The sequence below is a fragment of the Triticum urartu genome, chromosome 5A (assembly GCF_056163025.1).
Source record: "Triticum urartu cultivar PI428250 chromosome 5A, HENAU_Tu73, whole genome shotgun sequence".
Taxonomy (NCBI): Eukaryota; Viridiplantae; Streptophyta; class Magnoliopsida; order Poales; family Poaceae; genus Triticum; species Triticum urartu.
Genome location: NC_141877.1, coordinates 460,606,622 through 460,630,783, shown reverse-complemented (window position 1 = coordinate 460,630,783; position 24,162 = coordinate 460,606,622). Strand labels below are relative to the sequence as shown.

Genomic DNA, 24,162 nt, shown 5'->3' with positions numbered 1-24,162 from the left:
TACCGATCGTCATAGAACTTTAAGCGTGCGGACCCTACGGGTTTGAGAACTATGCAGACATGACCGAGACATGTCTCTGGTCAATAACCAATAGCGGAACCTGGGTGCTCATATTGGTTCCTATATATTCTATGAAGATCTTTATCGGTCAAACCGCATAACAATATACGTTGTTCCTTTTGTCATCGGTATGTTACTTGCCCGAGATTTGATCGTCGGTATCTCAATACCTAGTTCAATCTCGTTACCAGCAAGTCTCTTTACTCGTTCCGTAATGCATCATCCCGCAACTAACTCATTAGTCACATTGCTTGCAAGGCTTATAGTGATGTGCATTACCGAGAGGGCCCAGAGATACCTCTCCGACAATTGGAGTGACAAATCCTATTCTTGATCTATGTCAACTCCACGAAAACCATCGGAGACACTTGTAGAGCACCTTTATAATCATCCAGTTACGTTTTGACGTTTGGTAGCACGCAAAGTGTTCCTCTGGTATTCGGGAGTTGCATAATCTCATAGTCATAGGAACATGTATACGTCATGAAGAAAGCAATAGCAGTAAACTTAAACGATCAAGTGCTAAGCTAACAAAATGGGTCAAGTCAATCACATCATTCTCCTAATGATGTGACCCCGTTGATCAAATGACAACTCATGTCTATGGCTAGGAAACTCAACCATCTTTGATCAACGAGCTAGTCAAGTAGAGGCATACTAGTGACACTATGTTTGTCTATGTATTCACACATGTATTATGTTTCCGGTTAATACAATTCTAGCATGAATAATAAACATTTATCATGATACGAGGAAATAAATAATAACTTTATTATTGCCTCTAGGGCATATTTCCTTCACCGCCAGCACGGGCTTCTTCTCCGACATCGGCGGCAGCGGCAGCGGCAAGGCCCCCGCCCGCCATTCCCCCTCCCTCCCGCCCTCCCCGCGCCGCCGTGCGCTCCCCGGCAGAGGAAGCGCGTCAATGTGCCGGTGCACCAGGCCGAGTGGCACTGGCAGCACCGCGTGCCTCTGCCGTACCCCAACGCGACGCTACCGCATTACTGGCATTTGGATCCGGAGAGGATCCCAGTGCTGGCGGCGCCACGGATGGCGAGGGCCCATGCGGAGGAGGTGCTGCGACGGCAGGCGTTGCTGACGCCGGAGCAGCGCGCCGAACCGCACTACACTATCGACTCGCCCTACTAGGCTCGATGGTTCACCTTCGAGCACGAGGAGGCGAGGCGACGCGACGTCCACGGCGTTGACCGCAGCCTGCCGCCGCCCCGCTCGTCGTCCGCGACGAGGACCAGGAGGCCGAGCCCTCCTACCAGGCGGCCATTAAGGAGAGCGAGGAGGAGGAGCGGTGGAGGGAGGCGGATGAGACGGCTTTCCAGGCTGCCATGGCGGAGGCCATGGCCCTCTTCGCGGCGGGCGACTGCGTCGTGCCGACGGTGACCCCGCCGTCCCCGCCCAAAGCCGAGCCGGAGGAGACGGCCTCCCTCCAGCGCTACTCCTGAACCGGAGTAGTGCGCGAGTGGGTCAGCGCTCCGCCGATCTGGCTTGGGTCGACGGAGAAGCAAGAGGCGGCCTACCTCGACCACTGATGCCGCGTTCGGCTGGCCAAGGAGCGCCGGAAGGGCGAGCGCCTGCAGATACTCGAGCGCGAGGCCAAAGAGGAAGCGCGCCAGGCCCATGGACCGGCGGCGCAGGCAGCAGCGGCGCAACCTGACATCGCCGCCCTCTGGAACACGACGTTCCCCTGGGCCGGCCCTGCACCGACGTTGATCGACCTCACCGGCCCCGACGCAGACGCCGCCACCACCGAGGACGCCTAGGGCAGCACGTCGTCTACTTTTTAGGTTTTTATGTTAATTAATGTAATGCATGCGTTTATTTTTAAAATGTTTTTAAACTTTTTTGACGCGCCAACAAAATGGGTCGGACCAGCGTTGGGCGCTCGCACCGACCCAAACATAGCTCCGAACGTTTATGTCCACCGGGCCGACCAAAACGGACAAAAAGCAGACAAAAGCACCATCCGTTTAGAGCAACTCCAACGGGGCGACCCAAACGGACGCACGCTTTGTCCGCTTTTTGTCTGTTTGGATCGGCCAAGCGGACGTGCGCGTCCGTATTTTAAAATGGGTCGGCTTGACCGCCCAATGGGGAGGCCGTCCCAAATGTGCCGGCGTGAAAAAAAACAAGTTGCACGAAATAAACATAAATAAACATAATTAAACATAAAGTGGCCGGTCAAACGCCGACCAAAGTCCACCTAAATCTAATAAACACTAAATAAAACATTAAAAAAAGTTCGCGCCCGCCTGCTGCCGCCCCGCACGTTGCCCTAGACGTCGTCGGCCTTGCCCTTGCCCTTGCCCTCGACGCCGTCATCGTCGGTGAGGTCGATGAAGACCGAAGCAGGGCCAGCCCACCCGAACGCCGCCTGGTACGCTGCCAGGGCAGCCTCCTCCGGCGTCTGCTGGGGCGGCGGCATTGCGGCAAGCCGCGCGCGCTCCTCGTCCTCGAGCCGGAGCGCCTCCGCGTCGCGTTGGAGCATGGCCTCGTAGCGCATCTGCTCCTCGCCGTCGACCTGCTCCTTCCATCCTCGAGGTGGGCCGCCTCCTCCTCCGGCGTCGCGGCGAAGTGGACGGGAGGCACGCTCACCCACTCGCGGTACTGGTCCGTCCACGAGTAGGCCTCCTCCGGCCAAGTGGGTGGAGGCGGGGAGCGCTTACGCGACGACTCTGGCTTGGGCTGTACGGGCGGCGACGGTGGAGGCGGCGGCACGAAGGGCGGGGGTGGACGGAGTCCTCCGCCGCCTACAGGGCAAGGGCTTGCTCCAGCCCATCCCAGTGCGCGTCCTCCTCGATGCGCCTAGCCTCCAGCGCGTGCTGCGGGGCCTCCTCGAGGGCGGCTTGGTACTTCGCCTCTGCCTCCATGTCCTCCGGCTCTACCTCCGGGGGCGGCGGCGGGACGGCGTCGACACCCGAGCGCCGTTGCTCCTCGTGTTCGAGGGCGAACCAAGCCTCCCAGTTAGGAGAGTCGGCGGCGTACTCGGGCAACCGACGCTGCTCCGGCGTGAGCAGCGCGCGGCGCCGGCGCACCTCGTCGTCGTGCGCCCGCTGGGTCCGCGGAATCGCCGGCCCGGGATCCGGTTTGGATCCAAATGCCAACGGTGCGGCAGCGTCACGTCGGGGTAGGGGAGGGGCTGCGTGTACTCCCAGTGCCACCGCGCTTGGTGCATCGGGATGTGCAGGCGCCGGCGTTTAGGGCGGAAACGCGCCGGCGATGGAGGGGGAGGGGGAGCACGGGATGACGAGGCGCCGGGGGTGCCCTTGCCCTTGCCATTGCTGCTGCCGAAGAGGCCCATGGCACGCGCTAGGGTTTGCGGTCGCCGGTGAGGAAGCAAAGGTAGTGATGGGGGGCCAGATGTGGACGGGAGAAGTGGATGAGGCCGACCCCGCTGCACGCGTGGTTAAAAAAGGACGCGCGCACTGGCTGACGCATAGGCCCGCTGTCAGTGGTCGTCATAAATAAAACGACCGGTGACGGTTGGGTGTCCGCCAGGTGAGGACGCGGAGAACGGCGAGGAGACGCGCGGCGCGTCCGCTTCGCGTCCGCGCCGATGCATTCCAGACGCAATTTTAGGCCAAAAATGAGTCGGCGCGGATGTCAGGCGAACATGATTTAAGTTTGGGTCGACGCGTTGGGCCGTCACTTTTGCCCGCGCTGACCCAAACAGACACGGACGGACGAAATGGATCGCCCATTGAAGTTGCCCTTAGGTCGGCCCGTTGGATACCTCTGAGCCAGCGTGGCGTTCGACCGGCCTGCCGGCTCCAAATGTTTTCCAATCATGAAGTACCGCCGGCCGTTGGATGTGCCGGAGCAGATGCCGCCCAGGGCAGACTCGCTCGCATTTCTCCCCTCCACGCCGGCTTCCTCTGCTCATGCTCCTCGCGACGGCGCTGCGGCATGCCACCGCACACTGAGAATGACCTCTCCGTTATCCTCTCCCGGTCCGGCTGACAGCCGCCGCCGCAGGCACACGATCTACCATGGCCACCGCCGCGCGTCCCCGTACCGCCCCACCGTCCATGGCGGTCTCATCACCCACCTCCGCGCCACCTCTCCTGGACCCCGCTCCCCTTCGCCCGCCGCAACCACCGCCCCTTTCCACCTCCCTGACTGGGACCCCTCCTCCCCATCGCACTCTCCTCGCTCGCCACCGACTCCGTCGCACTCCACATCTGCCTCTTCCCGCCGTCTCTCCCCGCTCGCGCGATTCTTGCTCGACGCCCTCCGCCGGCACCAGCGCTGGGGCCCTCCCGTCGTCGCCGACCTGTCCAAGCTCCGCCGCGTACCACCCACCCTCGTGGCTGAGGTCCTCAGTGCGCACCCGCCACCGCCTCCCCCGCTCGCCCTCCCCTTCTTCCACTGGGCCGGCCGCCAGAAGGGCTTCCGGCACTGCTTCCCCGCGTTTCACGCTCTCGCCTCCCTCCTCTCCGCTGCAGGCCTCCCTGCTGCCGCCGATCAGCTTCCCGACCTCATTCGCTCCCACGGCAAGCCCGTCTCTCACCCTCAGCTCACACTCCTCGTCCGGCTTCACACCGCTGCACGCCGCCCCCTCCGTGCGCTCTACACGCTCCGCCGGTTTCGACATGAGTTCTCTGTCCAGCCGCAGGTCCACGTTTGCAACCGTGTCCTCGGCGCCTTGACTGCGGCAGGGCATGTTGAGGATGCGCTCAAGCTGTTCGATGAAATGGCTGAAAGTGGCATCAGGCCTATGCCGGTCACATTTGCAATCATCGTGCGTGCGCTGGGCCAGGAAGGGATGGCGGAGAGGATCCTAGAGATGATTGGGAGGATGCGTGATGAGGTGTGCCGGCCGGACGTGTTTGTGTACACTGCGCTGGTCAAGACGATGGTGCGCAGGGGGCACATGGAGGCTTGCATCAGAGTGTGGGAGGAGATGGAGAGAGATGGTGTGGAGCCAGATACAATGGCATATGCTACAATGGTTGAGGGGCTATGCAACGCTGGGATGGTAGAGAAAGCAGCTAAATTGTTTGAGGGGATGAAGAAAAAGGGGTTGTTGGTTGGCCGGATCGTGTATGCGTCACTCGTCGATGGGTATGTTGCTGCTGGGAGGGTTGGGGATGGCTGTAGGATTTTGAAGGAGATGGTGGATGCTGGCTATCGCGCTGAGCTCAAAACATACAACATACTCATTGGCGGTCTGTGTGGTATAGGTCGGGAGGATAAGGCACATCAGATGTTTCAGATTGTCCTTCAGGAGGAGCTAGTGCCAAGCTCTGAGACTGTTTCACAGTTACTAGTTTGCTATGCTGATAAGGGTGAGATGGTTAATTTTTTTGGATTGGTTGACAAATTGGTTGAGCTGAGCTTGCCTGCCATAGAATTTTTAGCAGACTTCTTGAGGCTCTTTGCATGCAAGGGCGGTAGGGAATTGAAGGCCGTGGAATTGTTCAAGACTTTGAGACAAAAAGGGTATTGCAGTGTTAACATTTATAACATTCTTATTGAGAATCTGCTCAAGATCAAGGAGAGGAAGAAAGCATTATTACTGTTTGAGGAAATGAAAGCTTCAGATGACTGCGAGCCAGAATCATGTACATATAGTCTTATGATTCCATGTTTTGTGGATGAAGGAAATATTGAAGAGGCTTGCTCATGCTACAACTCCATGATGAAGGCTGAATGGATACCAAGTATTTCAGCCTATCGTTCGCTCGTGAAAGGGCTATGCAAGATTGGAGACATAAATGCAGCTGTTTCACTTGTATCAGATTGTCTTGGAAATGTAGAGAATGGGCCAATGGAATTCAAGTACACCTTAACTGTTATTGAAGCTTGCCGATCAAAAGACCCGGAGAAGGTCATGAAAGTGGTGGTTGAGATGATTGAGTTAGGTTATTTAATAGAAGAACTTATCTTCTCTGCTGTCATCTATGGATTCTGCAAGTACGCAACTTCAACTGGAGCTAGAGAGGTGTTCTCTGTTATGAGAGATAGGGATATTATTTCGGAGGCTAATTTTATTGTTTACGAGGATATGCTGAACGAGCACCTGAAGAAGGTCACTGCAGACTTGGTGATATCTGGATTGAAGTTCTTCAACCTTGAATCAAAATTGAAATGGAGAAGCAGAATCGATTGAAATATAGGTACAATCTGCTTACTTTCACTTTGGATCTGTGTCGCTTAAGTATAAGATTGTTTTGATACTTCCCAATGAGTTTATGTTGCATCATTGAATAAGTACTGTCACTGCTTCAACCTCTTCTGGAAAGTTGCGTAGGCTGCTTATTTCAGCAATGTGTGCAAGGAGCAGGATCTGGCTTGCCGGAGTTGATATCTAGACTTATTTAGACCAAGTTATGGGTGATTCATATTTCTTACTGGTTATGATTTTTTTTCTCAATCTCCTCTTCCAAGAAAACACAAATTAATATAGCATGTATTGCATTTGAAAAAGATGACAACAGTTGGGAGCAGTTCTGGAGGGTCATAACTAGTGTGTCTTTTACAAGCATCAGTTTACACACACTTACTGGCAGTTTGGATATCTGTACTGCACCAAAAAAAAGTCTTAACGTATCCTATATATCCATTTCTTAATGTACTTGAATCATCATAATTTCATGGGCAAATGTGGTATCGTTGAGAAGTGAGAGAAGGCACCAGTAAATGTGTTTATTAATGCATGACATACTAACGAGTCAGAAACTGAAATATTCTGTGTACCCTTGTACCCGTGATGCATAGAATCCATGGACCTTTTGAGATTTTTTAGGGATTGTCTAATGTATTACGAGGAATAGAGATCATATTCATATCACAGGAGCGAGCCATCTGGCTTACGCAGCATTACATATATAATATGTATGTGAATCCACAGCCTGCCTAAAATTCAGAACTAGGTTGCTTTAATACTATACACTAGATCATCGATGGCCCGCGTTGCTGCGCCCATCTGTTGTACTATGGAATGTTCAGACTTGATGCCTTGAAATATGTTTAGAATACCACCATATATCATGTAGGTTTAGAAGAAATGAAAACCAAGAAGCTCAAAGGGTATGACAGAACAAATATCACAATAGCAAGCTTCAAAGGTAGGAACTGAAAATCTCAGATATTTGGGTTTCTAAAATCATGGCCAACATAGCCACTAAGTTTGTTACCGATTACAACCTTGGAGCAGAGCATGTACCCAACCATAATGCTTAAAAGGAATTGTGAGGCATCACAATCTCAGAAATACAATGATAGATACAATGTGAGATATCAGAGCATGTCGCCGCGCTGGTCCACTTCGGCCGCCGCGCTGGTCCGCTTCGACCGCCGGCTGCTGCTGCTGCTGCTGGTGGGTGACGCCGACCCCCCCCCCCCCCCCCCCCGATCCCCGCCGCCATCTCTGCTGCTAGCTGGCGGCTGCCACCGCCTCTGATCCCCGCCCCCATGTCTGCTTCTACGAGCTGGTACCGAACCTGACAATTTGAAAAAAAAATGCAGTTCAATCAATTTCAGTTCCAAGACAGGTCCAGTTCAATCAATTTCATTGTAGCAGCATGTTGTGCGTAAATTTGTGCAGAAACTCAGAACCGACTTTTAGAAAGTGCTCAGTCAAATTCAGTTAATAGAGAACTACTCCTAAGTTTGGAAAGTGTTCAGTCAAATTCAGTTAACAGTGTACAGGAAATTCACACGATATTTGAGCTGTTCTCACACGGTATATGTTGTCAAATTCAGTTAACAGTGTACAGCCCCAAGTTTGTGCAACTGTTGGTACAAAAATTCAGTCAAATTCAGTTAAGTATTGGTACAAACTCAGAACCAAATTTGTGCAGCAAGTTTTTTCCTTACAAGAATCAGTTTACTGTTGGTACAAAAGTGCTCAGTCAAATTCAGTTAACTGAATTTACCAAGTGTTAAATGTGTTACCTGAATTTACAAAGGAGCAAATGGGACTTGAAGAGTACTTGCACTTAGTTTTGCAGGGCTCGTATTGTTATGTCAAGATGGAATATCAGCTAGATGTACTGCAACTGGAATTTGTCTGTAGTTTTTGGAAACAATCAAACAGTATTTTTGAATGAATTTCAATTCTTAGTGGAAACTGAATATTGTGCTGTAGTTAACATGAAGTAAATTCTTCTGCTAGTCACTGATTAAAATTTAGTGGAAACAGAATTGATAATCAGCATACAGATCGCAGAACATACAGTTCATTTTCAGTTTCAAAATGGAAAATACACTTCTTCAATACTCCAATTTTACAAACTGAAAATTATGACAGTACAAGCAGATCTCAGTTTCAAAATGGAGTAATTTACAAGCAGGTCTAGAAAATTGCACTTGTTTGTGTGGAGTAATTTTGTAGAAGTTTTATAGAGTACTCTGAATCCCACCTGCGTGTGTCCCAAAATGGAGTACATGTTTCAAAATTCCACAAGTGCACAAAATGGAGTAATTCACAGGTGAGCACAGTACTAAAATTTCCAGTTTTGACATTTTGGGGATTCCGTCAAGCATCCTCGCCTTTGATCTGTTGTCGCGGGAGGCTGCTGGGCGGTGAATGCGGGGATGGTTGCTGCTGCGTCGGGGGAGAGCTTCTGCCAAATCCAATAGATGAGGTTGACGGCGAGGTGGGCAGTGGTGGCTGCTGGGCGGCGAGGCGGGACTGGCTTCGTGGTCAACGGCGGCCAGCTGGCGAGGAGGAGGTCGACGAAGGGCAGTGCCAGCTCCGGTTCGCCACCCTCGGGGAAGGACGCCGTCGTCGGACGGGGCGCCACTGGTGGAAGGCACCGTCCACGGAGTGGAGAAGGGGCACCCGTGCTTCCCGGTGCTCGGGTCGACGGCGTCCATGGAGGGGCGATCTTCATGGTTGGCGGAAAGGAGGTGGTCGACGACGAGCACAGGCGGAAGGAGAGCGTGGACTGCGGACGGTGGTCTCCAAAAATGAACCTTCGCGGACGGCGGGCGAAGGGGAACGAGGTGGCGAGTGGAGGGGAGGGGAACGAGGCGGCTGTGCGGGATGGCGGGAGGGAAGCAAGGCGGAGGTGGCGTGGGAGGAGATTGAGGAAGGACGAGAACCGCGGGTTTGGTCGGGAAAACGACGAGGACTAAATTGCAAAAATGACCTCACGACAAGAATTACGGGAGGGAGGGAGTATATTTTAGCAAGCTCTTTTATTCTAAATTAGTCAAAACTGGGCAAATCATCCAGTATTAGGTTTTTATATATGTGAACAAAAAAACACGATAAAAAAATATCAGACAGTAGCATTATAGCCATAATATTAAAACATCAAGCAAAGCCCAACAATGACGGGAAGAACGTGTTGCCTTGCAACATCATGTCAATATTTTACATCTTCCTGAAAGTGACAATGCATCATACAGTAGAATTTATACATGCCAAGGCGGAAGCCAGTAGAGATATTTAGGCACATTCACCGGAGTCACTCACATGATCCTTCTGTATCTAATTCAGCAATGATTTCTTCGAGTGCGGCGCGGTTCGCTGCGCTGGTTGTGCCACAGGGATTTCGTAGGGGGGATTTCTACTTGTGTGGCATGTAAGGAAAAAGTGGGCTGTGATTTCTTTGATCAACTCCCACAGCCCAGCTTTGAACACTGATAACCACCGCGATCTTACTGCCTTCCAGCTACACTGGTATTTCTCAAAAAAAAAAAAACTCCAGCTATACTGGTCACACGATAATTTTGGTTAGATGGTATAGCCTCCACAGTTATCTTGCATCTGAAGGCCTTGTGCTGCACAAGATAATGATGATCAACAATCTAAACAATCCCCCTCTTAATAAAGACGCCCAGAGAAGAGCCACATACCATACCATAAACACACGTGGAATGACATGAGCTAAATAAGCCACTGTGGCGTCTTCCATCCCAGTGGAGCTAAAATGCCGGTCCCTGTCAGCAAGCAGCAAGAACACATCACTGCTTATACTAACGCCACTTCAACAGATAAGAACAACAATTACTTGTTACGGAAGCGAGATACACCTGGATTAGCAAGACTGATTGAAAACTTCGACCCGTAGCTCCCCGTCAGCATAACCATACCTCCAAAATACAAATTAATTAAAAAGTTAGAACCAAAGACAGCAGCAAAGCATGAAAGTGAAACAACACGCAACCATTGTGTAACACTGAACCGAAATGAAAGCGCAGATCATAAAGAGGTATACAATCCTGCATCTTAAAACTGCACCCCATAGCAAGCATGATCACTGGTTCCCCACGGCTCCTCCTGATCAATTCATCAGCATCCACTTGCTCTTCATTCCAACCCCACAAAACGATGATAGCCATATGTCTAAAAACACATAAATTAGCAAGCATCTACACAATTCAAAGGAAGGCCATGATATTCATTTAAGTAAAAGAACCGTCTGTCACACGTAAAATGAATGCTATTATTCCAAGGGCTCTAATATTCACTTGTGTGTAGATAATAGCATGGATACCATGACCCTACAGCAACAACAGCAAAAATCAATGAGCAAATTGGGAGAGCCAAGGCAAAGCAGACTACAAATAGCTAACCATTTAGTTGAACTCACCAACCAAATCCCAAAGGGAAACATTATGCAACACATGGAAGAAAGATACCAGGAGCAGAAACAATGTACAACAAAAAGCACTAACAAACCTTCTTGCCTCCTAAAACCATATGCAGACACAGGACCTCAGCATCCCTGCCCTCATCACAATGTTCCCAAAGCCGACAAACTCTCACACAGATACGCCCATCCTGAGAACCAGGTTAGCTCGGCCTTTTCGTATTGCTGGACTGATGGAGTACATGCTGTGAGCGATCTGAATATGCAGACTTGTGTTAATTTGTCATTGCATAACAAACCTTGACACGAAACTGCCTAGGTTGAAGAGCAAAAGGTGACTTTGGATTGGTCCCATTGAGCACTATCCTGGGAACACAAACAGATTCTCCAACTGCAATCCCCGTTAATACAACGAAATCCCCTCTAGAACAAAATCAGAAAGCCTTGTAATCAGCAATCTTGTCCCCTTGCAAAGACCCAGTGATCGATTCAGGATCGTCAACAAAATGATAGGGAGTACAAGTTTTAGCTTGAGATAATGGGTAGGATTATTAGACGCCTTGAGCGAATTCAGATACTCCAATGGGTTTTCTTTCTCTACATTGTGATTTGTGGGAACCGGAACATGACCACCACACTAACATACCGACAAAATCGAAATACACCACCCAAAAACTGAACATGTAGCGACATATACAAATCTTAATATAAGAGAAGGAACAACGTAAGTATCAGGTACTCCCTCCGTAAACTAATATAAGAGCGTTTAGAATACTAAAATAGTGATCTAAATGCTCTTATATTAGTTTACAGAGGGAGTACCACGGTGCCCCAAAAGCGATACGGCAAAGAAGAAGACCTGACGCAGAGCCGAAGCCTCCCTAGCCGGAAGCAGCAGCCAGGAGACCACGAGAACGGCGCCCCAAAACAGAGCAGAGGGCATCTCCCTTCCAATGCAGCGGCGGCGGAGACCGCCTGGACTGAGAAGCCACACCAAGAACACCTTGGCGCCCACCAGCCCCCGCTCCAGCTTGGTCTGTGCTCGGCTGGGGTTGCGCAAACCCCTCACCAACAACCCCTCTCCCCTCTGTACACAGCCCGGCCCAGCGCCCAGGCAATCGAGCGACACGTGTTGCGCGACTCCCTCCCATCTCCCATGGGCCACGCCACCGCTTTTGACCCGGAGATCCATGGATCGACCAGAAAAACCTCGCTTCAGACTCACCGACAACCGGGCCCATGACACCCCACGTCTGATAGAACGGCCCACAAAACGGGCCTGCTCACGAAGCGCATGCCACGTTGGGAGGACCAAGTCAAAAGAGAGCTCCTCGCCAGCGCCTTCAGCGCCCGCTGCGTCGCTTGCATGGGCTTGGCCCACCAACGCGCGCTGGCTCCCGCTCGCTAGCCGCCCACTCGATCGCTCGATCGCTGGTTCACGCAGCACGCTCGATCGCTTTTTTTTCTCTTCCCCAGAATTGCTACATTATGTCATGATTTCTCTTAGGAAAAAATCAACAGGTTTTCTACAGTACATACTCTGGTTCTTAGGAAAAAGTTCATTGAATTCGAAAAAAATTCACCGAATTTGCAAAAAAGTTCATCAATTTTGAAAAAAAAAATTGTCGAATACGAAAAAAAGTTCATCAAATTTGAAAAAAGTTCATCAAATATGAAAAAGTTCATCGATTTTGAAGAAAAGTTCATCAAATTTAAAAAAAGTTCATCGAATATGAAAAAAGTTCATCGATTTTGAAGAAAAGTTCATCGGATTTGAAAAAAGGTCCATCGAATTCGAAAAAAGTTCATCGGATTCAAAAAAAGTTCATCAATTTTGAAAAAAAATCGTCGAATACAAAAAAAGTTCATCGAATTTAAAAAAGTTCATCTAATATGAAAAAAAGTTCATCGATTTTGAAGAAAAGTTCATCGAATTTGAAAAAAGTTCATCAGATTCAAAAAAAGTTCATCAAAGTTAAAAAAAGTCCGCCAGATTTGAAAAAAAAAGTTCATCGATTATGGAAAAAGTTCATTGAATTTGTAAACAAAAAGTTCGTCCATTTTCCGGAAAAAAGTGAAGAAATATTTTTTCCCGATTTTAAAAAAAGGAAAAAGAAAAGGCGAAAGAAGAAAGTGTAGAAAAGATGTATATTATCACATCAAGCTTGGTCGCGCGGTGGTTGTTGAGTCGTCTCACGTATTGTTAGGTCGGGGGTTTGATTCTCTGTCGAGAGTGGTCTTTTTTGCGCTATAAAAACGGACCCAACTTATAAGTCATAAGTTGCTCCACCCCAACTTATAAGTCACCCCTTTTGCATGGGTCCCATCATCTTTACATTAAAAAACAAGGTGGGAAGGTGTGGGAAGGTGACTTATAAGTCAGGTGACAACCAAACAGATGTGATTTATAAGTCATTGGTTTTAAGTCACCTGACTTATTGGAACCAAACAGGCCCTTAGTCATATTACTACATTATTACTACTCCCTCTGTTTGAAAATACTTGTCGGAGAAATAGATTAAAATGAATGTATCTAGAACTAAAATACATATATATATTTATTTTTATGACAAGTAACGGTTTTCGTGAACAAACATGGAGCAACTTCTTGATTGAAATTTTTACAGCCAAACATTTCTGCAACTCAATCTAGGTTTCTAGCTCTAGATTGACAGGCGACCAGCTCTCGCGGGTCAACTTATGGAGCCAGGATTTCTCGAAGCCTAGCGCTAAACCTAAGCAGTTATAAATAACACTACTAGCTTGAAAAAAGTCAAATAGCACACATACTAATAAGAACATATTATACCATTATTCTGAAGTGTGTGGCCTAGAATTAATTATCCGGGTCCTCTTCCCCACTCTCATCAAATAACAATGATTTGGTTAAATTAATACTCCCTCTGTAAACAAATATAAAAACATTTAAATCACTATAGTAATCTAAACGCTCTTATATTTTTTTACGAAGGGATTACAATTTAACGTCACCAATTTATTAATTTTTGATGATAAGAAGGAATTAATGGGCAAAAATAGATGATATGAAAAACTTATACTATTACCTGATGGAGCAGCCGTTTGTGGAGATAAACTGATGGAGCAGAACAGAGGCTACTCCAACGAGGCTACAAATTATCAGATTGAGATTCGGAGTAATAGCCGCCTGAGAGCGCGTCTGGTCGAGTCGAGCAATCGAGGAGAGTTGAGGGGCGGCGGTGACGGCGGCGTGAATGAGATTACTTTTACCCTAATCCAATCTGGCGAGACGAGAGAAAGTGTCAGAGACTCAAAGCAAACCGTGCGTGATGGCGATTTGGTGGAAGGCGCTAGCGATTCCTTTGAGCGATCGTCCTAACTGGGCTGGACCTCGGTTAGGATACATGGATGACACATGGGCTGAGGAACGTCCAGCTGGGTTTGCATGCCTGGGGCTGGGCCGATATTACACTACAAACTTGAAAAATTCTGCTGAATGTATAGACTAAGAGTTGGGCCACGCCTGGGGCTATAGCCCCAGTTGCCCCAGGCCCAATTCCACCCCTGTGGAGCCAGACAAAATATGAAAAGCATCTTAGCCACACAAAGAAAAATGGTGAGATTAATCTTATTTTGCTCCCCTCCATGAAAAGGAAATGTTCACATTACATTTTAGACATCAGATTGTGGCACCATTCACTGCAGAGACATTGAGATGCATCTTAGCAGGGCATACGAGAGGCCACAAACAACAAAGCCAAGGACTTAAACATCTTGATTTGGGCTTGTGTAGTACTCTGTTGCACTTAAACAACTTGTGTGCACCTTAATGCATATACAAATGGCCAGTTCATTTCATGAGCGACATATGTGTACATGAGCTGAAAACGTCATCAAAGATTGCAAGAGTATATAAAATGTGTAACTAATAGCTATCAAAAATTGACTTGTTTTGTGACTAACCAGTTCACTATTATCATCTCAGGCTTCGCGGTTCATATGCACCTATGCTGCCAACGCACTGCGGACTCTTACTACAGAAAAAAAAAATCATAGTTGCTAGTGGATAACATGATTCCTGGAACAAATATTAATTTCTAAAGATCAATCATATAATTCTCTGACTTGTCCAAGGTGGAGGAGTTCAATGTTTCGCAGAGTGTGGTGATAAAAGACTACATTCAATTACCTTCTTTGTATGAAAAATCAAGGAGGGCCAGAACTAAATTTGTAATATCCAAATATTAAAGAGAACTTACGACAATAATTGCTTGCAAGTCATTTTTTAAATTGCTTTAAGAAACTGCACTTGTTATCCACATAAATTGAGTTGAACAAAAGATGTTGTCTAAGTGATGGACATAAGAACATGCTTGAAAGCTAATATTGCCAAGTTACCATATACATGAACTCAACTCTAATAGTCATTCTGAAAAACAACTAAAAAGGGTGCAAAGCAAACAAAAAACACTCCAAACAAAATAGTGCAATAAATCAAATGGAATCAAGTAACCAGAGGGTGATCTTATCTAGACAAACATGGTGTCAAGACTCAGTCACCAACATGAAATAGGCGGGGGCAATCAAGGTGAAGAAATGGAGAAAGAAACATCACCGGTTCAGTCAGCATGAGTTGTAAGTGCACAACACTCGTCTTGGTTGTTAGAGAAAACAAAAGAATGAGATTAATTGTAAATCTATCTAGTAGCAATTAACATCTACGTTCATACCCAAGATTGAATGACCTGTAGGCTCTCTCCCATTGCTAGTTAAAGGAGATGATTCCCTTTCACTTATATAGTATTAAATCCCTAACGCCCCTAAGATGCTCGAGTCAATAATAATCACTTGAAGATTCCCAAATTATGAGAAAATTAATTAACTTGTGTTCTACTAAGGACAAAAAAGGAAGCAGACATTAAACTGAAGAATCGGTTCTTGGAGTGTTGTTGAGCTTTCCTTGTGATTTTAATTATGCTTCTATGCGAGATTATAATTCTAAGACTGTAAATAAACAGCATTAGACTATTGTTGGGTTACTCATTTGTGCTGAACATGTTGAAGACCAACTCGTGTTACAAATAAGAGCATGATTGACTATCTATTAACTTGTAGTCTGAAAATTGTCGATCAACAAACTTGGAATCACCACTTATGATTCACACATGAAGACACATGCATTTTTAGCTTTTATGATAGCATTCCGTGGAAAAGAGCCGCTTACTCACTGGTGATGAAGATGAACTCAGAGACGCACACCAACATGATTTCCTTGGAGTTGGAAATTAAGAATTGACAACATGATATGTAGTCTGTGTAAGCAATATTTAAGATATCTCATTACAAACAAAGTGAAAAAAACAATGATGCTCCTAGTAGTTAAAGTTTGGAAAGCTTCCATTATCAACACGAACCATGAGGCCAACATGACAGGTTTTTTGATGGAAAAAGGCAAGAATAGGTATAACTATGCATGCACACTCTTAATCGAGGTGGGGTAAGTACGTTACTGATGAGCATGACGGCGGCGACGGTGACCAAGGCGCTCGCAGCGAACACGACGATCGTGTCAAGGATGGTGGTATTCACGGTGGCGCGTGCCACCAAGGCCGTTATGACCTTAGCCATGGAGCAGATCAAGGGACGTGCCCTCCTCGCACTCCGTGCTCACTACCTTCATTGCGCCCTTCCACGTCACATAGTAACGCTCTCTTCCCCGTCTGCCAGGTCCACCATGGTATGAAAAATTGAAAACTGAACAACATCTCCTCCCTATCAATTCCCCCTTAACCGTTTCTTCTCAGTTGAACACCACTCTGCAGCCACCCAGGAGACAGGCGTTTCCGGCATAGATCTGCACTGATCCAGCGGCGGCCAACACTTGACATTCCTTTCCCCTGTTAACTAAATCATGCTGCGTCGAAAGCTCGACATTCCAAGTCTCCTCAACCCCAGAGGCGAAGCCACACTTTATCTATGTAGTCAATTGACTACACAGATTTTTGTCAAATACATCATATGACAAGCAAAAACCATGCAAAAAATCATAGAAATTCATACATGTTCATACATCTGACTTCACAATACCCAATTGACTACACATGATATGGTTCCTGGCACCGCCACTGCTCAACCCTACACTGAACCCCTGCTTTTCCTAGAAGCAGATGCATTTGCATGTAACAACTACTACTTGCTAGATGTGATGTGTTAACAAATCAGTTCACATGCATATGATCCTTGAAGTACTCCCTCCGTCCCACAATATAACATCGAACGTTCTTATATTCTGGGACAGAGGGGATAGATAGTAAACATGATCGAGCCTTCTTCTCTGTCCTCTATTTTTACTAATTCACCAGCATGTTTTGGCAAGCTCAAACAAACAAGAATAGTAATCAACAAAAAAATTATAAGGTTCACCTTTCCTGCGTCCTATGGCCCTGTCTTTCCCTTGCTTGTGCATCTTCTAGCAAGACGAACTGCGACATCTAACTCAGCCGCGCCACGCCGCTTCGCTTGCGGCGCCCTGTAGGAGAAGGGACATCAGGAAGGTGCAAGGATGTGGGCTGCGGCTGGAGCAGGAGAGAATTCCTTATTTGGCCCTTTTTTAAAATTTGCTTCCCTATTTGGCCCAAAATAAAAATTTCTTCCCTATTTGACACCTAAAGTAAATTTTGTTCCTTATATGACATTTCTATCCATTTTAGGTACTAATGGTGTTAAGTGTGAGGTGAAAAGACCATCTTGCCCCTAGTGCATTTTGTAACTATTTTGGATGTAGTAAAAAAAGCAATCAGTTCACCCATGTTTTTGGGATGTTCAATGGATGATGCACATGTATATGTATGCTTCAATATTTTCTTCCTATGTAATCTGATTTGTACATGTAAAAGCTGTACAAAACACCATATAATTTGTACAAGCATATCTATGATCAATACAGTACCATATTTTGATTAGTATTTGATGATCTTTTTACGCACTAAACCCAATTATTTATGTAAGCCGTGGTGGACCGGCAAACAAATAAGTACAAGTGTATATATGTGAGAAAATATAACTTTGATCTATCAATGTACTACTGTATGACGTGTAGGTCCCATGTGTTGCTAGAAAATTTATGAGTGGGAGAATATATTCAATATTGGTCTTTATTTGTAGAGTTCATCATATAGAATAGAGTGCTGCAAAAAGATTAAAACTTTACACTTTGATCTAAGAGAAATAATTGCCAAAAGAGATAAATACGTGCATGCAAAACTAGCCAAGTTTGTAATTGGCCTGCATGCATGCACTCATGTATACTCCCTATTTGCACCCAACGGTGACTCAACAAGCCAAGGCCCACGTACGACAGCTATTAGCGATTGATAAAGCCTCCCGTTGCCTGCAACCGTGAGGGAAGACACGCACGCAGACCGCCAGGCTCGTAGGAGACGCACGCACACGCACCGCCAGGCTCCACGCGCCGCAGCTCTTCAACCCGCACGTCATGGCGCCATGTGTGTAGACGCCCATGCCAAGGCCGCCTCAGCGTCGTGGGCTAATCGCCGGCGAGACTAACCAAAATATTGTTTATGGCACTGTACTTTTCTGCGAGTGTATATGGTACTGTACTTATTCATAAAAAATATTGTACCGATATATATGCTAGTAAAAGTTCTATGGATATTTTGTATGCTTTTACACGCAAAGACTTACCTAATGAACAAAATATTAGAGCATACACATATATGCGCAGCATTCATTAAACATCCCTAAAATATGTGTAAACTGATTGCTCTTTTTACTACATCCAGGATAGTTACACAATGGATTAGGGGCAAAATGGTCTTTTCACTTCACACTTAAACCCTTTAGTGTCTAAAATGGACGAAAGTGTCAAATAAGAAAGAAAATTAACTTTAGGAGTCAAATAGGGAACTTTTTTTATTTTGGGCCAAATAGGGAAGCAAATTTTAAGAAAGGGCCAAATAAGGAATTCTCTCCTGAAGCAGCGCTGCACGCCTGTGCTGGTGTTTGGCTACCGTCAAACACCGTCCGTTTGTCTGATCCGCTGCCACGCTGCACTAGGTTGACGTCTCGCAATGAGCCGCCGATCCCTAAGGGCATGTACAATGATGGCATATGGATACATATGCCCCATGACAAAAAGTAATTTGAGGCACCTACATTAACTTTTTCTCTCCAATGCAAGCTATCACTAGTAGGTCTTATTAAGAAATAGAAAATAAGGACTCTAGTACAAATGCATCTCTACTTTTCACTCCAACTTTTTTAGCTTTTGTCATCGGACCACACCTTTTCTCTTCAAGCACCCGCCTCCTGGAGAGGATCCCGCTTCCCTATCCGAACCTACTTTACGTCATATCCGATTCTACATGGCATGCGAGACATCACCTTAAGGCTATGCGTTGTACACACCCTAATTCCCTTCGAACACCAACAAGATGAATCAATGACTGACAGCCAGGGCCCATGCCTCTACACCACTGACAAAAGCAGCCCACGGAACAGACCAGCTCACGCAACCGGACGACTAGGTCAAAACTGATGTGAAGAAGCCAAATTGGTAGCGTGGGTCGCTCCCAAAAGTTTTACCCCTAGGGAGCTTAGTGAGTCAGTAGATTATACTTCTTCAGAGCTTCCATTCATGAGTTGTTATGTACTCATACAAATAATAATAATTAATACAAACTATTAGTTAATGTAGACAAAGCAAATAAGGTACATGCAGATGCAGAGAGAGTCCGGACAGAGGATAAACATGTAAAGGCTCTGAAACTAACATACCGGTTCCATCGGTTGTCTTATTATTTCTAATTTAATAATTTGCATACCGAACTTTGGTACACCAATTCTCTCTTAATCACAACTCTTTCTCTGAAAAGAATAAATTAGAGGGAACATGAAGATGTATCATGAAATGAGTGCCCGGATGCCGCTGGCGGAAAATTGAGCCACAAGTTCAGATCATTTTAGTATAACTGTAATATCAAAGTTGTTATGGAGGCCTTTCCATCCTCTCTAATATATGGATGGGTACTTGTTTCATGAAAACATTTTTGTTTCATGGTCACTATAGGTAACCAGATCGTAGAGAAAAAAATTAGTAATTATCTACAATAGAAATACATTTTGCAACAAAGATGATTTTAACAAACATGAAAAATAACCTTGATGGCAGGCTTTTATATTTTTAGAGTCTCTCCATGTCCCAGAAGAAACCAAAAAATGATTATATAAAGCTTTTAACGAAAGATGGGACTATGATTCAGAGAATAAAGAACAGAAGGCATTTAAAAAATTGCATCAAAACACCTGATCATAGTTCATAGATGCAAGGGAGCAATCTGCTCATAGCTAATGGCAGCAATCAGGCAGATGTCCTCGAGCGCCACCCTGAACACCATAGGGCGAGCTGGCCACCATAAAAAATGTTTTGCCAGGAGAGTGCAACGCCCTTGGTCTCAACTCACAGGTGAAAATGGCAACCAGAACACTTGTTGCTGAATAAATAGACAATTTTTCGACTAATTTAATCTATAAATAAATCACTAGCATGGCATTGATAGAATTAACGACTTGCTGATATTGAATCACACAAGCACATACTATGCTAATGGCAGACACATCTACATATAACGCTAGCATGGCTATAACAGAAAACAGTAGGAGCGGGATAAACGTGTTATACCCTTCCGTAGGCCATGCAGAGGCCGCGGCCGCGGTGGCAGCGGCGGCGTCCTCGGCTGCCTTCTTGTCGGCCTCGAGCTTCTCGGCGACGAGACGGTCGGCGTCGGACTACGACATGGTGATGATGAAGATGACGCAGACGTAGAGGAAGTAGTGGATCGGAGGCGAGCAGTCGCCTAGTCGCTTCCCAAAAACCTATTCGCCCCTCTCTCGTACAGGATTCGGAGAGGCGGAGTTTCAAAGACCCGCTCTCCCGTCGACCATGTACGGGGCGGACGGGATGGAGTCACCTGCGGTAGCAGCAGCAAAGGAACGACGATGGACGGTGGACGGTGCACGTGGAGCAGATGTGATATGTTTTTGACGGTTAGGGTTAGGAGACACCGCACACTTATATAGACGCAGCCGCGTGGAGAGACGTGGGCTCGGCCCATGTCCGATTTTGTGACAGCCCATGATCCGACGTCTCGGATCGTGGCCTAGCTGTCAGAAAACTCTCCGTTGCTAACTTACAAAAATAATCGCGTATGTGTGAGCTTGGCTCGGCTCATTTCCGCAACCCTCGCTGCTTTGCATTTTATTCCTACACGAGTCAACCACTAATTTATTCCTCTTCTTCCTTATCCACTTCCCTCGTCTCTCTGTTCTCTCCCCTCCTCTCATGACATCAGAGGCGAAGCACTCGTGCGCGCTGAATCCATGGTCTGGCACTATCCACACTCGTCACCTACCTCCCGCTTCCTCTCCCAGCAGCCACGGATGAGCTCCATCCCCCCGCCATCATGGTGCTGTGAGCATGAGGGCCACAACCCTTCAACGGCGAAGCTGTAAGTCTGGAGGAGACGACCCGTGCTGGCAAGGCCGGTGAGGTAGCTGCGATGAAGGAGAAAATTCACTCTGGTGTAAGTGAAAGCTACAACCGGCGACATTTTTTGCTGGGGCCAGTGGCCATTTTTGCTGGAAACGATGGGTGTTTTTGCTGCAATTGACGAGTGTTGTTTCTAGATGCTACAACCGGCGATATTTTTTGCTGGCACCGGCAGCAATTTTTGCTGGGATCGAACAATTGTCTTGTGTTTTGACGTGCAATGAGGATTCTTCTTGGGAGTGACTAATGAACAGGTGACTGATTTTAAATTGGTGTCAGGTCGTTTTTTATTCCACTCAATGATTGACACCTGTCTAAGTATATACTCTGTCTAGAAACTCATTAGTACAGAAAAACGTCTGTTTCTTTCCTGCTTCAGGTCGAAAATCTGCCGAAGCCTCTTGGGCTCCTTCTAGTTTACGTAAAAGGAACCTGCCCTGAAACGGGCCTCCTAGCAGACCCGTTAATGCGAAAACGTGAAGGTTGACTAACAAAAGGAACCCACACTGTCCACCCCTGTTGGAAATATGCCCTAGAGGCAATAATAAAAGCATTATTATTATATTTCCTTATTCATGATAATTGTCTTTATTCATGCTATAATTGTGTTATCCGGAAATCATAATACATGTGTGAATAACAGACACCAACATGTCCCTAGTAAGCCTCTAGTTGACTAGCTCGTTGATCAACAGATAGTCATGGTTTCCTGACTATGGACATTGGATGTCATTGATAACGAGATCACATCATTAGGAGAATGATGTGATGGACAAGACCCAATCCTAAACATAGCATAAAAATCGTATAGTTCGTTTGCTAGAGTTTTTCCAATGTCAAGTATCTTTTTCTTAGACCATGAGATCGTGTAACTCCCGGATACCGTAGGAGTGCTTTGGGTATACCAAACGTCACAACGTAACTGGGTGACTATAAAGGTAGACTACGGGTATCTCCGAAAGTATCTGTTGGGTTGACACAGATCAAGACTGGGATTTGTCACTCCGTATGACGGAGAGGTATCACTGGGCCCACTCAGTAATGCATCATCATAATGAGCTCAAAGTAACCAAGTGTCTGGTCACGGGATCATGCATTACGGTACGAGTAAAGTGACTTGCCGGTAACGAGATTGAACGAGGTATTGGGATACCGACGATCGAATCTCGGGCAAGTAACATATCGATTGACAAAGGGAATTGCATACGGGGTTGCTTGAATCCTCGACATCGTGGTTCATCCAATGACAACATCGTGGAGCATGTGGGAGCCAACATGGGTATCCAGATCCCGCTGTTGGTTATTGACCGGAGAGTCGTCTCGGTCATGTCTGCCTGTCTCCCGAACCCGTAGGGTCTACACACTTAAGGTTCGGTGACGCTAGGGTTGTGAAGATATGTATATGCAGTAACCCGAATGTTGTTCGGAGTCCCGGATGAGATCCCGGACGTCACGAGGAGTTCCAGAATGGTCCGGAGGTAAGGAATTATATATAGAAAGTGCTATTTCGGCCATCGGGACAAGTTTCGGGGTCACCGGTATTGTACCGGGACCACCGGAAGGGTCCCGGGGGTCCACCGGGTGGGGCCACCTCCCCCGGGGGCCACATGGGCTGTAGGGGGTGCGCCTTGGCCTATATGGGCCAAGGGCACCAGCCCCAAAAGGGCCCTTGCGCCTAGGGTTTGGGGGAAACCCTAAAAGGGGGCGCCCCCTTGCTTGGGGGGCAAGCCCCCCACCCCTTGGCCGCCGCCCCCCTAGGAGATTGGATCTCCTAGGGCCGGCTCCCCCCCTAGACACCCCTATATATAGTGGGGGAGATGGAGGACATCACACCTCAGCCTTTTGGCGCCTCCCTCTCCCCTGTTACATCTCTCTCTCGTAGTATAGGCGAAGCCCTGCTACTATGACGCCCTGCATCCACCACCACGCCGTCGTGCTATTGGATCTTCATCAACTTCTCCTCCCCCCTTGCTGGATCAAGAAGAAGGAGACGTTACGCTGACCGTACATGTGTTGAACGCGGAGGTACTGTCCGTTCGGTGCTAGGATCTCCGGTGATTTGGATCACGTCGTGTTTGACTACCTCATCCCCGTTCTTTGAACGCTTCCGCTCGCGATCTACAAAGGTATGTAGATGCATCCGATCACTCGTTGCTAGATGAACTCATAGATGGATCTTGGTGAAGCCGTAGGAAAATTTTGTTTTCTGCAACGTTCTCCAACAGTGGCATCATGAGCTAGGTCTATGCGTAGTTCTTCTTGCGCGAGTAGAACACAATTTGTTGTGGGCGTAGATGTTGTCAACTTTCTTGCCGCTACTAGTCTTATCTTGCTTCAACGGTATTGTGGGATGAAGCGGCCCGGACCAACCTTACACGTATGCTTACGTGAGACCGGTTCCACCGACTAACATGCACTAGTTGCATAAGGTGGCTGGCGGGTGTCTGTCTCTCCTACTTTAGTTAGAGCAGATTCGATGAAAAGGGTCCTTATGAAGGGTAAATAGAAGTTGACAAATCACGTTGTGGTTTTCACGTAGGTAAGAAAACGTTCTTGCTAGAACCCCAATTCAGCCTTGTAAAACTTGCAACAACAATTAGAGGACGTCTAACTTGTTTTTGCAGCAAGTGCTTTGTGATATGATATGGCCAAAGTTGTGATGAATGATGAATGATCTATATATGATGTATGAGTTGTTCATGCTATTGTAATAGGAATCACGACTTGCATGTCGATGAGTATGACAACCGGCAGGAGCCATAGGAGTTGTCTTTATTTTTGTATGACCTGCGTGTCATTGAGAAACGCCATGTAAATTACTTTACTTTATTGCTAAACGCGTTAGCCATAGTAGTAGAAGTAATAGTTGGCGAGCAACTTCATGGAGACACGTTGATGGAGATCATGATGATGGAGATCATGGTGTCAAGCCGGTGACAAGATGATCATGGAGCCCCAAGATGGAGATCAAAGGAGCTATGTGATATTGGCCAT

The 24,162-nt window shown here is 47.1% G+C and overlaps 1 protein-coding gene, 1 long non-coding RNA gene and 1 pseudogene across 6 annotated transcripts; 1 reads left to right on the top strand and 2 right to left on the bottom strand.

The window, feature by feature from the left end:
* Positions 1–3,835: 3,835 nt before the first annotated feature.
* Positions 3,836–6,822, top strand: LOC125509749 (pentatricopeptide repeat-containing protein At4g20740). Its single transcript, XM_048674784.2, has one exon. It carries the CDS (start codon positions 3,863–3,865, stop codon positions 6,185–6,187), a length of 2,325 nt encoding a protein of 774 aa, XP_048530741.2. The 5' UTR covers positions 3,836–3,862; the 3' UTR covers positions 6,188–6,822.
* Positions 6,823–7,444: 622 nt separating this feature from the next.
* LOC147971932 (uncharacterized) lies at positions 7,445–9,177 on the bottom strand (annotated as a pseudogene).
* Positions 9,178–9,332: 155 nt separating this feature from the next.
* Positions 9,333–12,117, bottom strand: LOC125509751 (uncharacterized). Of its 5 annotated transcripts, none has more exons than XR_007284209.2 (3): positions 11,482–12,062; positions 9,891–10,878; positions 9,333–9,810 (listed from the first exon to the last, which is right to left on the bottom strand). It is a non-coding gene; the product is annotated as an uncharacterized LOC125509751 (long non-coding RNA). The 5 variants fall into 5 exon arrangements; XR_015604927.1 differs by having other exon boundaries at positions 9,891–10,375; positions 10,712–12,055; XR_015604928.1 differs by having other exon boundaries at positions 9,891–10,375; positions 11,482–12,054.
* Between the last annotated feature and the right edge of the window lie 12,045 nt (positions 12,118–24,162).

Coding starts and splice junctions, on each gene's coding strand:
- LOC125509749 (XM_048674784.2), top strand. CDS start 3,863: ATGAAGTACCGCCGGCCGTTGGATGTGCCGGAGCAGATGCCGCCCAGG.